Below are 15949 nucleotides of genomic sequence, written 5' to 3'. Positions count from 1 at the left end.
CAGAAAAAGATCGAGAAAAGCAACGATATACTTTTAATGGGTGACTTCAATTGCAAAGAGGTGAACTGGGAGGAATGGGACTCAGGAGGCAGCGAAGATTCGTGGGGCACTATATTATTAAATATAACAGTGAACAATGTGACGATGGAATGGGTCAAAGAAGAGACACGGTTCTGAGGTGAGGACACACCAGCAAGACTAGATTTACTATTTATCAAAGAACCTGATGTAACAGACTCCTTGAAATATCTGTGTCCTATTGGAAAAAGTGATCATGTGGTCAATGAGTTCCAGATGGTAACAGAACAGAAAATGTGGAGCCATGAGACGTGCTTTATAGGCAGGGAAGATACAACTTTGGGAAAGCAAACTTTACAGGATTGAAAAAATATTTTGAAAACGCAGATTGGAGAAAATTAAGAGAAACAAGAAAGATACAGAGGAAGTGGGATGTTTTTCTAGGCCTCTATAACTTGAGAGTGGAAAAATTTGTGCCAAGAGTAAGGGGGAAAGAAAACAGGAGGTGAATGACAGCAAAAAAAGGGAGAGACACAGCATGGAACAATTGGAGAAAGAGAGGTAACAACAAAACAAAGGAAGGATATAAAAGAACTAGAAACTAATACACAAGAATATGTCGTTTTGTTTCGTTTTTAAAGGCTCCAATATGCTTGCATGCATCGGCCTTGGTCACCTAATGGCAGCTCTCCATGCTGCTTGATCCATTGCAGCCGCCCTGTTCAGTCCCTCAACCCTGAGGTCACGCTTAATGACCTCGTCCCATGTCTTTCTTGGTCTACCCCTCATAACCCCACCCCCAATATTAACACTTCTCACCTTCCTCACCCAATTATCATCCCCCATCCTCTCCACATGTCCAAACCATCTCAATCTACCTCTCCTCATCACAGCACCAATACACTCCACCCCCATCCTACCTCTCAACTCTTCCATCGTAAACCCAGCCCCCCCAGACCCTGGAAGCAGGGACACACTACACATCCACCTAATCATTGTCATTTCTGTGTCTGAACTGGCAAATATCCTCCTCCTTCACTGCCCAGGTCTCACTACCATACAGCATTACACTCCTAACACATGCTGCATACAAAGACCCCTTAGCACGTAGGGAGAGTCCTCTCAATGTCAGGAGAGGCAAGAGCTCCCTGAGCTTCATCCAACCACTTCTCAACCTAGCCACAGAGCTAGCTCCAGCCCCACCTCCAGCACACAACATGTTTCCCAAATAACAAAACTCTTCCACACACTCAAGAGATTCACCAGCAAGTTCAATCCTTTTACGTCTGACAATCTCCACCTGCTCTCCCCGACACGCCATACACATAAAATCAGCATTATCTCGCAGTCTACCTCTGATACCACTGCATCTCTTATGCACCCATTTATCACAAACACTGCACAAGATGGAATTACTTCCCACGCCCTTGTGGCAAACTGCACATGGCCACTCTCCCTCGTCTCTGACAGTACCGCCACCAACCCGAGATATCATCACTTTTGCTTTATCTGCATTTACCCTTAAGCCCTTGTGCCCATACCATCTCTCCACTTCCTAAATCTTTCCTCCACCTCCCGTTCATTCTCTGCATTCAACACCAAATCATCAGCATACAACAACTCCCACGGGAGTCCATTTCTAAAGTCACATGAAAGGGCTTCAAGTACCATGATAAACAACATGGGACTCAAAACTGACCCCTGATGCACACCAGCATTCACGGAAAACTCGTCACTCAAATCTCCATTCACTCTTACCTGGGTGTGAGCACCCACATACATAGCCATAACCACCCTAACCAGCCACTCCTCCAAGCCAAGCTTTCACATTGCCCACTTCACCACCTCTCGAGGGACTCTGTCAAAGGCTTTTTCCAAATCAACAAAAACAAAATAAAGATCCCTTCTCCTACCAATATATTTTTCCTGAAGCTGTCAAACAATGAATATGGCATCAGTGGTCCCCCTAACTGGTATAAACCCAAACTGCATCTCAGCAATATTCACTTTTTCTCTAATCATACCTTCTAAAACTCTCTCCATTACCTTCATTATCTGATCTAAAAGCTTTATACCTCTATAATTTCCTCTTTCCAGGGCATCACCCTTCCCTTTATACACATTTACAATTACACTCTTCAGCCAATCATCTGGGACAACACACTCATAAATAATCCTATTTATCAGGTCAGTGACTAACCTGACCCCTATATCTCCTGAGGCCTTCAACATTTCGGCAGTCAACCCAGACACACCTGCTGCCTTCCCCACCTTCATTCTGGCTATTGCCTCACTCACAGTAGCAGCATCAATCAAAGGCCAAGGGCCAGACACTGGATCTGCTGGCTCCAAACCTTCCCTGTCCCAGTCAAACTCCTCATTCAATAACCGGTTATAATGCTCTCTCCATGCATCTTTAATATCCTCACTGTTCACCACTACCCTTCCTTCATCATTCTTCACACACTGCTCACCCATAATATCCCGATTATCCCTCTTCACCTGACCTGCCACCCTAAATATCATATTTTTCCTTTCCCCATGATTTAGGTTATCAAGTAAAAGTCTGTGTGACTCAGACTTTGCCCTGTATACCTCTCTTCGAGCCCTCCGCTTGGCAGGCAAATATTCCTCTTTGCTACCACCTTTCTTCCATTCCCGGAAAAGCCTTCTTTTCTCCTTAACTGCAGCTTCTACACCCTCATCCCACCACCAAGTTACTTTATGTCTTGGTGGTCCTCTTGTCCAACCACTTGTTACATCAGTAACTCTCAAGAGATTGTTCTTGAGGGCTCTGTACTGTTCATTAACGCCTCTGTCTACAGCTCCCTGTTCAGCCACCACTCTCCTCATCTTGCTATTGAAGGCATCCCTTACTACTTGGTTTTTCAGCTTCCATATTTTCCTCCTAGGTACATAAATCCTCTTTTTCATCACTCGTTCTTTAAGCACCATATCACAAATCAATAGTTTGTGCTGCTGCACACACTCCTCACTTCCTATAACTTTAACATCCCTCACTAACCTCCTATCGGCCCTCCTAACCAGAAAATAATCTATCTGACTGCTATTTCCCCCAGACTCATACATAATTAACCTGCTGTCTCTTTTCTTAAAATATGTGTTGCACACAATCATGTCTGTTGCCTCCCCAAACTCAAGTATCCTTTCCCCTTCTGCATTCCTTATACCATACACACATCCCCTATGCACTCCTTCATAACCTTGTGCTGCTTCACCTACATGACCATTTAGGTCCCCTCCCAAAACCACTATCTCATCCTGCATACCACCCACTACACATATTAAATCATCCCAAAATACATAGTGGGGAAAAAAGGAATTTTGAAAAAGGTATAATAGACAAATGTAAGGATGAACCCAAACTGTTTTATAGATTTGTCAATGGCAAATTGAAACAAAAGGAAGGAATCACCAAACGAAAGTAGAAGAAGTCTATAAAGATGCGGCAGTGCAAGCAGAAATAATGAACAAATGTTTCAAATCAGTTTTCACTAATGAAAAGGAGTTTGTGGAAGGGGAGGGAGTGACTAGAAATGCATTGATAAAAGATATAAAAGTGGAAGTACAGGAAGTGTATAAATTACTGGAAACTCAAGATGTAAGGAAAGCCCCAGGACCAGATGGAATCTCTAATTGGGTTCTGAAGGAATGCAGAGAACAACTGGCAGATAAGATTCACATTTTAATTGTGTGTTCTCTGGAAGAGAGGAAAGTGCCTCAAGAATGGAAGAGGGCAAATGTGGTACCAATTTATAAGGGAGGAAACAGGGAAGAACCCCTGAATTATAGACCAGTATCCCTAACCAGCATGGTCGCAAAATTGTGCAAGAGAATTCTGAAAGATAGATGGGTAAAATATCTGGAAGAGATGAATATTTTGGCTGATAGTCAGTTTGGATTCAGAAGTGGAAGGTCATGTGTTTCCAACTTGTTGAGTTTTTACTCAAGAGCGATTGATGTGCTTCAGGAGAGAGATGGTTGGGTGGATTGTGTGTAATGAGATTTGGAGAAGGCCTTCGACAAGGTACCCTATAAGAGACTAATGTGGAAACTAAAGCATATAGGAGGACTGAAGGGGAACCTCCTGGAATGGATGAAAGACTTTTTGAGAGACAGACAAATAAGGACAGTAAAAAAGGATAGGATGTCTGGATGGAGGGAAGTAATAAGTGGAGTCCCACAGGGCTCGGTGTTGGCGCCAGTAATGATCCTGATTTACATAAATGATATGGTAGATGGAGTGAACAGTTATGCAAGTCTGTTTGCTGATGATGCAAAGATCTTGAGGAAGGTAGAGGTTGAGGAGGATTGTAAAATGCTGCAGGAGGATCTGGATAGGATACACGAATGGAGCCAGATGTGGGAAATGAAATTCAATGCAAAGAAATGTAAAATATTGGAAATGGGTAAAAGTACCAAGAGGCCATCACTGAATTATTTGATGGGTAATGAACAAATCACAAAAGCGAGAGAAGAGAAAGATTTGGGAATGCTGGTCCAGGACAGTTTGTCATCTGAAAAACACATTAACAAGGCAGTTAGAGAGACGTATAAACTCCTGACTAATATAAGAGTAGCCTTTCATTATATGGATGAGGAGATGATGAAAAAATTTATAGTGGCCATGATTCGCCCCAGGTTAGAATATGCAGCAGTAGTATGGTCCCCACACAAAAAGAAAGATATAAACAATATTGAGAGAATACAAAGAACAGCAACCAAAATGGTCTCCAGTCTGGCAGATGTTGAACAGAGAGAGGCTGGAAAAGGAGGATTTGCCTTCCTTAGAAGAAAGGAGAAAGAAAGGCGACATGATTGCAGTGTTCAGGACCATGATGGGAGTAGATAAAATTGACAAAGATCTGTTTTTCTGGGATAAGAGAGTAACAAGAGGACATGGAATGAAACTGAAGAAGCCAAGCTGCTTGAAGGATATCAAGAAATATAGTTTTCCTTATAGTTGTATAGACCTGTGGAATAGCCTGGACAAAGAGATCGTCCAGTCTAAAACCTTAAATGAGTTTAAAGCTAAATTTAATTATTGAGAAACAGAGACGGGACCCCATGAGCGTAGCTCATTTCCTGTATATCACAATTAGGTAAATACAATAAGGTAAATACACACACACACACACACACACACACAATGCATGAAACATGCAAACAACAACAAAAGACACACAGTCACAAACTGAATACACACACAGGAGCTAACTATACTCCTGACTAAGGTGATACTATGCTTAGCTCAAGCTAAGCATGGCATCACAAAGGGCTGCACTACCTCTGAACTGACCACCTCGCCTGCAACTGGGGTCAGTTTTACTCAGTGGATTACTGATTTCCATTCTAGAAATGACTTGCTACTCAAGAGCCCCGTATACTTGTGTCACTTTCCTGGATATCATGATATCGTGTGTGTCACCTGGAAAGGTCTGTGTCCAAGTCATGTGAATGAGTTGCTTAGCTATCATCCCACAACATTTCTTCCCTCAACATTCGTTTCACCAATCATGGCCAGTCTGTTGCACTCAACATGTTACTAATATATTACTGCAAAGCCAAGTTGCCCATTTCAAAACAATCAATGGACCATAAAAATTATATGAGAGCAAAGCACATGATTTACATAAATTTCTCACATTGAAAATAATCTCTATGAAGCCTGATTCAATGAAACCTTCCATACTGACATATTCATTCATTCATTCATTGCCAGACGCCATGTATCCCAAACGGGGTGGCCAGGGGCTTCGAGTTAATTGTTTTACAGGGAGGGGCACTAATCTTCCACCAACCCCACTTGACACGTAGGGAGAACGTTATGCCAACAGAATTTGGTGTTCCCAGATGGTCACGCATCCAAGTACTAACCAGACCCAACGTTGCTTCACTTCGCTGATCGGACAGGAAGCGGTGTACTAAAACAAATTAATGTTAGATAGAGTACATACATATATACATCATCAAAATCTGAATTGCCCCATGAGGAGCATAGATGCCAGGGGCTAGGCAATTTGGTCCTGACATTTAAGGTGAGAGTGACCAGCCTCACTCATCCATAAGTGGCATTACATAAGCAATAAACCCCAACCACCCCTTGGATATATACCTACACAGGCTCAGTCCGACTGGAACACCTTAATTACCCACTAGATCACCAGGCACCATTGCCTAGTTATATGTTTACCACCCAGCGTAGTAAATGGTTTCCTGGTGTACAGGAAACCACTTGGTTTATCACTCAGTGTAGAGGCACCTGTAGACAGAAGGAAGAGGAAAGAAAGAAGGAAAGGACATTAGAGGCAGGAAGGAAAGAAGGAAGGAAGAGATGAAAGGGCAGCTACACAGGTTTTATTTTTTATTTTCAATACATATACGCTTGATCAACAAGAAATGGGCATTACATTGTGATGAAACTTCACAACGCGTGCAAAACTGTAAAATTTACGCAAATACCGGTATATCTTCGTACTTTATCCAGTTGTCTTAACACTTTCAATCCAATGACATATTCTAAATTCTGTTACTACTATCAAATGATTTAGTCCATTTAGAAGAGTCACCTAGAATGTAGGGAGTTAATGAAGGCTATGTCTATTCCTACTTCAAAAGCTCTCATATGCTGAAAATAATTACCTCGAATATTGCAAAAATAAAAAGAAGAAATATGTTCTCAAATCAGAAGGGTTGATCACACAAGTTATACTGCTTCACACTACCACTAAGTACCCTATGGTAGGTTAGTAGGCATAGTGAAAATTCAGTATCCTAAGAGGAGGTAATATGCAAATGAGGGAATTGGAAACCAGACAATGAATGGGAGAATCATACAGTTTTACGCACCAGATGGCAGGTCAAGTATAGAAATTTCTGGTCATATATCGTTTTTTTTCTTTTTCTTTTAAATGGGTAACTATCTTTTTCTCACAATGTTCACCACCTTTTTTCCACCAGGCAAATTTGCTTGATATGTCACCTTTATTTGGGAACTCCTTTTCTTTCCTTATGTTACTTTTTCGACCAGGTACTTTTGCTTATGATAATGTCACCTTTTATACTGAGTAGCTATTTCTTTTTTTGTTCTGTATGTCACCATTTTTAACTGGAAATTTTTGCTTATTATGTCTCCACTTTCATAGACAGATAGATAGATGCCTTCATCTTACGCTGAGGATGTGTTTTTAAAAAATCCATCGCATAACCAACTATTGTACATCGGGTCAATTATAACATGGGTTCCATGGGGATAAGTTTTTGGCCAAGAGTCACTTACCCAACTGAGTCTAAAAACACATTTCCAGCTCCTCTAAACTTGTTGTTAATTCACTTCCTTGAACTTCACTTGCTGCATGAACTCGAACACCACACAACTCTTCCATCACTGACACCAACACATCTGATAGTGATGAGTTCAAAGGCCATCTTTGAAAAACAAATGACTGTAGACTTGCATGGGGCCGATTGCATAAGCAAAAATAGCTATCGTATACTGACCATGAGGCTTCATGTGTGATCAATAACATTGTAAATGTAAAAATTCTATTGTATAATGAAATGGGGCTGTAACTTTTCACTGCCGTAAAAAGGATTCATCACATACTGGTTCATCATATAACATGGGTTTGATGTACTTTTTTCTTGCTAAATGTTATCTTTTTTTACTGGGTGCTTCTGTCTGTTCTTTCACTGTCACTTTTTTTTTTTTTTAATTCTCCTTTTCCTTGCTATACAGTATATGTCAGTTTCTTTATCAGGATTTTATTTGGGGGGGGGGTGCTGTTGTACTACAGTTAAAAATATTATATAGTGCTACTCACAAAAAAAAAAAAGAAAAAAAAGTAAAGATTGTAAGGCCATAGTACTTTTATTATCTTCTGCTGCCATTTAGGTATGGTAAACTGGCTGGCTGCACAAGTGTGATAACCTCTGCCGAGTAAAGATGGACAAATTACACTCTTTTCAAACCAACATGGCCCTAAATTTTGTTCTTTTACAAACTGATTTATGTAGCTCAATGGCAGAAAGAGAGGGTACTGACTCTGCATTCTTTCCACAGCACTTCTTTGTGACAAGGATCATATTCTAGTTGTCATCTCTTGCCACAACTCTATATTCAAGATGTAAAGATGTCAACTGTAGGCCAAGGTATAGTAAAAAGGGTGAGTATAACTTCTATATGCTATTATCTCAATCCCAAATGCTGGCAAATTGTTTCACTAAGTAATGCTTCTGGTTATATTATTAAAACTGTATGTGCAAGAAGTATATGCAAAGTCCAAATTTTATATAGTCAATTTTGGAACACATTTTTGTTGTTCCTTAATTCAAGTCTCTCTGGCCAAAGAGATCCATCGATAAGCACAGGTAAGCAAATGTTTATGTTGGGCTGTCCCACAGGTACAGTACAATACATACACCTTACTGGGATCCAGTACTCCCTTGTGGTAGGCAGTGCCTCCTTAAGGTTGGACCAGGGTTCTTGCCTTGGTGAGGTGCAGGAAAATAGTGCATGGGGAAGCTTGACTCCTAGGTGGATGCTGAAACTCCTCCACCCAGAGTGCACAGCATCACCACATGTAGGCCCCTCATCAGTGCCCCAGAACACTTGTAACTGTTATATGTGATTAACCTGCCTCCCTTTACAGGGCGTAGTCGGTAATGATACTGAAAGGTCGACATGTTCTTACATCAACATACTTCTAAAGTCATCAATTAAAAATGGGGATTTGTTCATACTTTCAGGCTGTCAGTTTTCATAATAAGGCTCTTAGTTCTATACTGTCTACTACCATACAGTAGACCCTCAATTTAAGTGGGACCTATTTGCACTAAACATGTTTTGTATGGAAAGATAAACACTGACCCAGCCCAGTAAATGTGGGGAATAAATAAATAAATAAAACAGATAAATAAATAAAATTTTGTGCAGGGAAATCCCAGATGTCAGAACCCCTCTGTGACGACATTCAAAGGCCCCGCATGGTGACGCACACCAACATGGCTGCTGTGCATGTGCACAATGCACCCTCCCTCCTCCTCCCTCTCTCTCCTTTTCCTTTCCCTTTCCCCATTGCCTCCACCAGCCAACCTTGGCCCCTGGTTTTCCCTGCTTGCGTTTAAAGTCCTATGTGATCCTAGTATCATGGCTTACTGGTCTTCCGCTGTGCCCGCCAGTGGTGCTAATGAGAGGCCTCAGTGTGTGCCTTTGTTTCTCGAGAGGAAGAGGGAGATTGTCCGTCGACTTAACGCTAAGGAATGCATGGTCTACACTGCTCAGCACTTACAGTGCAAAAATGCTGTGAAAAGATAAAGCGCACAGTTCAACTAGGAACTGACAACGGCATAGGAATACGTTCCTTGTAAGAAGTGATGTGTTATTGAAAATGGAGAAAGTGCTTTATAAGTTCTTCTATCCTCTGAGGGAAGTGAATATGGCAGTGGAGAGTAATATCATTCACCGAAAGGCTGTTGAGTTTACGGAAAAGTTGCTCAAGTGATGCAAGCTGAAAATCTCCACCCTTCTCTGCTGGCAAGGGCTGGTTTCCAAGATTCCAAGAGCACAAAGAATGGCACTATGTTCAGGTGTGTGGCAAGGTAGGAGCTATGATCATGGCTGTGGCCAAGGCTTTCCCTGCGTCTTTTAGGAAGGTAGCAGAGAAAAATGGTCACAGTTAGATCAGGTGTTCAGTATGGATGAATTAGTCTTTTTTAGAAATGCCTTCCCTCTTCCAGATGGAGGAGGAAAGCTTGGCACATGGGTACAAGACCTCTAAAGAGCACCTTATTTTGTTGTTTGTAACACCACAGGTGAATGTACGATAAAGCCTTTGGCGATCTATATATTCACACAGCCAAGAGTGTTGCATCAAGAAAATAAAATGCTGGGTGTTGACTTGATGCATATTCCAAGGGATGGGCAACATTAAGTGCTGCAGAAATTCGATAAAATTTTTTGTCCCCACAACCAAGAGAGGCTGAGATTGTGGCGGATGGAACAATGCAAGGAATAAATGTGTTGGGAGAGTTGAATGATTCTTTGATCACAAAGGAGGAAGTACAGGAGGCAGTAAAGGAGATGAAAACAGGGAAAGCTGCACGTATGGATGGGTGTGCTGTGGAATGCCTGGAGGGTGGTGGAACGACTACTGTTGACTGGTTAGTAAGATTGTTGAATGTGTGCTTTGTGAAAGGTATGGTGCCAATTGACTGGGCAAGTGCTTGTGTGGTCCCGTTGTATAAAGGCATGGATGATAAGTATGAATGTACTAGCTTTAGGGGTATAAGTCTGTTGAGTGTTGTAGGTAAGGTGTATGGTAGAGTGTTAATTATGAGAGTTAGAGAGGGTACAGAGGGAGTGATTGGTGATGAGCAGTGTGGCTTTAGGAGAGGGAGGGGATGCGTGAATCAGGTGTTTGCTGTGAGACAAGTGTGTGAAAAGTATTTAGCGAAAGGCAAGAATGTGTTTTGGGCATTCGCAGATTTAGAGAAGGCATATGATAGAATTGATAGGGAGGCTTTGTGGACTGTTTTAAGATTGTATGGACTTGATGGTAGGTTACTAAAAGGGGTGAAAAGTTTTTATGTAAATAGTAGAGTGTGTGTAAGAGTGGGAAATACTGTGAGTGATTGGTTTCCCGTGAGAGTGGGGCTGTGGCAGGGATGTGTGATGTCGCCTTGGTTGTTTAATATTTATATGGATGATATTGTAAGGGAGATGAATGCAAGAGTTTTAGGTGGAGGTCTGAGTCTGGTGAATGTTGATGGTAGAAAGTGGAATCTGAAGCAGCTGCTGTTTGCAGATGATACTGCACTGGTGGCTGATTCAGGGGTGAGATTGAGACAGTTGGTAGAGGAGTTTGGAAGGGTGTGTGAAAGGAGGAAATTGAAAGTAAATGAGAATATGAGTAAAGTGATGAAGTGTACAAGGTCAGTAGATGGTAGGAGGATGAATATAGTTTTGAATGGTGAGTTGCTTGAGGAGGTAGAGTGTTTTCAGTATTTAGGGTCACATGTTGCTGTGGATAGAAGAATAGATGCAGAAGTGAAGTTTAGAATGACTGAAGCAGGAAAGGTGCTGGGAGGAATGAAAAAAGTGTTTAGATGTCGTTCGCTTAGAATGGATGTAAAGAGAGGGCTGTATGAGGGTGTTGTGGTACTGACTGAGTTATATGGGGCTGAAACATGGATTATGAGTGTAGCAGAGAGGAAAAGTTTGAATGTAATGGAGATGAGGTGTCTGAAGAGTATGTGTGGAGTGACGCGTATGGATCGAGTGAGAAATGAAGTGTGAAGGAGAACTGGAGTTGTTCAGGAGATGGCTGATCGAGTTGAGCAGAGGGTGTTGCGATGGTTTGGGCATATGGAGAGAAAGGATAATAAGTGATTGGTGAAAAAGATAACTAGATCTGATGTGAGAGGTGTAAGGCTGAGAGGTGGCTGTGCGTGAAAGAAATAAATGTAGAGAAATTGTGAATGAATAAATGATGACGCAGCCCTGAGGGGATATTCTCCCGCATTTGGTCTGATCAGCTGATCAGGTCAGGTGCGGGTAAGAGGATGGGTCTATTATGATGTGGCACGGGTAAACCAGCTCTGCTGTTGGGCCCTGCTGCGGATGTCACTGACTGCACTGCGCAGTTGACCCTCGTGCGGTGTGGTGCGGTGAGGATCTATCCCTTCTCCCCTTTGGGGCTAAGATGCGAATGAATGTGTTTGAATGGATGAGTAAATTGGGAGTGTGTCATCCTGTCTTGGCTACCTCCCTTTCCCTGGGGGAAGCAGCCTAGGTATATAGATAGATAGATAGACAACCAAGATGCACTGTAGAGAGAAAAATATCTCTTTTAAAGTGTTTTCCTGCCACCCAGCACCATTAGTATTGTTCAACCTATTGACAAGGAGGCCACCACAACCTCCAACTATGAGGCTGTGAGAGAGGCAACTGGCCAGGGGACTAAGCTGGCAGTAATGGTATCTGAAGAGTGGGCAGGCCGAGGTTGACTTACTAACACCTCTAGTAGCAAACCCTCATGCAAAGACAATAAAAAATATTTCGGAAGGTGTTTAATATAAAGCATGCTATTTTAAAAAATTGTTGCTGCCTGGGACACTAGAAAGGAATCTATGTAGCACAGGTGGTGAAAGCTGCTACCTCAAGTTTACCCTGTGTCAGCAACACTGGTCAAAGATGTACTGCATCAGGTGGCAGAGGTGACCCAGCAAGTGCTGGGGAGGGTTCCGCTGCCATCATTTGAGATGACAACCTTCACAACACTGCTCCCGAAAGGCAATCTTCAGCCTCAATGAAGAGGTTGAGGAGGAGGGACACCTAGCATCTGAGGCCACACAGCAGCAGCCGAACCACAGCACGTTAAGGGACTGCTTGTCAGCAGCTAGGTGTTTGAAATTGCTGATCAGCTCCAGACCAAAAATGACCGCATCTTACAGCAGCAGAGAGGGCAGCTTGTAAAGAAAATCAGTGAGTCATCCCAAACCCTCATCACCACCTGCCTTCCCAGCACCAGCCCCAGTGTCTGCCTCACCATTAGTCTCCCCACCCTAGCACCTCTGCAGTACCCAACTCCCCACAACCTGCCAGTAACGATGACTTGGGAAAAAACTCTGAGGGGTTCCAGACGTATCCTCAGCCCTAGAGGGGTTAGAGACACTTTATTTCTCCTCCTCTAGCCCCTCAACCTTGGATACCCCCTTCCCCAGTACCCAACCATTGTTCCATCCCCTGTCATGGTAAGTGATCACCACTCAAATTCCACTCTGTACACTCCAATTAACTCTTTTTATGCCTAGTGATGTTCCTAGAGGTTGTATGTGTACTACAGGGATTGTTAGGTTGGATCAGGGGTGGTAAAACTTTTTCAAGAGGGACAAAGGGAGACTTTGGAAAAATTTTGGGATTTCACCATACCAATTAGCCATATAACATGGGTGGTTTCAGTGGTGCAATTTGCATTTTTAATTTCAGATTACATCAGTGGTGCAAACTGAGGGTCTACTGTACTCTACACATCTAAACTCCTTGAATTACAAGTGACTTACAATATGTTCAACCAAATTACGCTTATTTTTCAGCAGCTTACCACAAACTTCACACACAAACTTCTTTACTCCTGAGTGAGTTATTGAGTGCTGAGTCAGGTGGCTCTTACGTGCAAACATCTTCCCACACTCCGGACACTCAAACTTCTTATCTCCCGTGTGTGTGAGGGAGTGTCGGGTGAGATTACTCTTACGGGCAAACATCATCCCACACTCCTTGCACTCAAACTCCTTCACTCCTGTGTGGGTTAGATTGTGTTTGTTGAGATCACCTTTATGGGCAAAGAATCTACCACACTCCAGACACTCAAATTTTTTATCCCCTGTGTGGATTAAATTGTGTTTGGTGAGGTCGCCCTTATGCAAGAATGATTTGCCACACTGTATGCATGAAAACTTCCTGATTCCCGAATGAATCAACGAATGCTGGACCAGATAACTCTTCCGGGCAAACATTTTACCACAATCGGGACACTCGTATTCCTTCACACCTGTATGAATGACAGCGTGCTTTGTGAGGTCACCCCTATGTGTAAACGCCTTACCACACTCCACACATTCAAATTTCTTGATTCCTGAGTGAATGGCCATGTGTTGGGTGAGGTAGCTCTTATGTGTGAACATCTTCCCACACTCGGTACATGCAAACTCCTTCACCCCTGCATGGATCAGTGTGTGTTGGTTGAGGTTCTTCTTACTAGCAAGCAATTTCCCACACTCAGGACACTCATACTTCTTCTTGGCTGATTGTTGCACAGAGTTGGCAATATTTTCCTGGATGCACACCTCCACACTGTCAACATCACATTTGACTGGTGGTACGGGTCCCATCGGCCCCTCCTGACACATCTCCATCATCATACTTCTGGCACGTTCAACCTCCAGTCTGGCTCGTTCCACCTCCATCTTTACGCTAAGTCTCCCTCTACCACTTCAATGTGACACCTTTCTTTGTCTCTACCACTTCAGTTTAGTGTGACACCTTTCTCAGTCTCTCTCTACCACTTCAGTTTAGTGTGACACCTTTCTCAGTCTCTCTCTATCACTTCAGTTCAGTGTGACACTTTTCTTTGTCTCTCTGCCACTTCAATTCAATGTGACACCTTTTTTAGTCTCTATCACTTCAGTTCAATGTGACACCTTTCTCTGTCTCTATTACTTCAATGTGACACCTTCATATTTTATTCTTTCTCTCTCTCTCTGTTCAATTCAATGATACTTATATTTTACTCTCTCTCTCTTCCATTCAATGACACTTTTCTTTTTTATTCTCTCTCTCTCTCTCACTTCAATTCAATGACACTTTCATATTTTATTCTCACTCTCTCTCTCTACCCCATCAGCCCAGTGACATTTAATTCCTAGTCTCTCTTCCTCTCTATACCCCTTCACTTCTATTAAGCCTTTAGCTGTGGTTTAATCTTACATGTTATTCGAGCTGCCACTTGACACTTTATTCAGCTTTGTATAAACTTCCTGTGGTAACAGGGTTAAAACAAATTATCCCCAAAGAATGCCTTTAGTGAGTATATTATCTTTTCTGTTACTCTTGCCACCAGTAGCTACTTTATTTACAGATCACAGTCAGAGGGTGTGACAGCCTTCAAGTCCTCTCTTCTCCACTTCATGAATAAGCAACCACAATCAACATTAGTACAGTATAGTGCGTTTGTTCTGTCTTCTAACTTGAACAAGTTCCCTAACCCTACTCAGCTCAGTTGATGGCTGTGTCTCATCAGACTGGAGACTCAGTTTAACTGGTGACCAAAATGATTCCCTGCTACCTCATACCAAAGACTCATCAAATTACATGCAACCACAATTCAGTTAAGTTGTTGGAGTGGCCCGGTTTCATCATGCACCTTGTCTCTGTCCTCAAATATGCTCCACCTCACACCCAAGCATAATAATTAGCCAATGACACATTCACTGGAGTAACACACACACATATATGACCCTTGGAAACAGATGAAGCTAAGTGGGCCCAAACCATTCATAAACTTTTAAAAAGTAATGATAAAATAGTCACTGATGACTGGGAATTTTGACCCTGACACAATCCTGTAAAACTACAATCAGATAAGATAATACACATACACAGGTTTTTCAGCAAGAGCATGTGACTCTGGGAACCAACTGTTAAATATACATTAATGTGTGTGCCCAAACCACTCAAATTTTCAAGTGTGACAAAAATGTACCACTAACAGAGGATGGCACACTACAAGCCTGACTCAATCCCATAAAAATACAATTTGTTTAGGATAATTAGGTATTACTGATCATAAAAATTTCACTTAACAACTACAGTCTAGACAACACGCATATAAATCTCTACAAGAACCAATTACAGGCAGTCCTTACAATCAGTCAGGGAAATTCCAAAATACTGCCATACAACTGATAAAGTGGCAAATCAGCTTTATAGGTGGCACTAAATCTTTAATATACAACTTTTCTGTATTTTTTCATACGACTGATATGGTAAAATTGGAAAACTGGTAAATCGGCTATGTAAACACGAATGGACTTTTAATATGGAATACCTCTATAACTTACTATGACCTTAACAACAAAAGAGAAAGCTAGATATTGCACAACAAAGACTTACTAAGTATACAAGATTAAGTACGACTAAAGTGACACTAAAAGGATAACTTGGGGACTGACTTCATTAGAGTATTTATCACTTATATTTTGGTGTCCAAGACTGAATAGGTCATCAAATGCTAATACTGAGGATATCACATGTACCGTACATGCTTTGCATTCCATTTCTGACAATAATTATGAGAGTCACAACTATACAACCAACATTCCAGTTCTTCTGCTCAAAAAGTTATGTAAG

The 15949-nt window shown here is 42.0% G+C and overlaps 1 protein-coding gene across 1 annotated transcript in view; it reads right to left on the bottom strand.

Annotated features, from left to right (window-relative positions):
* Positions 1-14031, bottom strand: part of LOC145390725 (uncharacterized) — a 78506-nt gene extending 64475 nt beyond the window's left edge. Inside the window, exon 1 of the mRNA XM_080265519.1 lies at positions 13150-14031. Within this exon, the coding sequence (XP_080121645.1) occupies positions 13150-14007 (858 nt within the window). The 5' untranslated portion in view covers positions 14008-14031. The remainder of the gene's footprint in view (positions 1-13149) is intronic.
* Between the last annotated feature and the right edge of the window lie 1918 nt (positions 14032-15949).

This window comes from Coenobita brevimanus, chromosome 15 (genome assembly GCF_032717465.1).
Source record: "Coenobita brevimanus isolate Jiangsu-jjx chromosome 15, ASM3271746v2, whole genome shotgun sequence".
In the NCBI taxonomy this organism is placed as follows: domain Eukaryota; kingdom Metazoa; phylum Arthropoda; class Malacostraca; order Decapoda; family Coenobitidae; genus Coenobita; species Coenobita brevimanus.
This window is presented reverse-complemented; position numbering and strand designations above follow the sequence as displayed.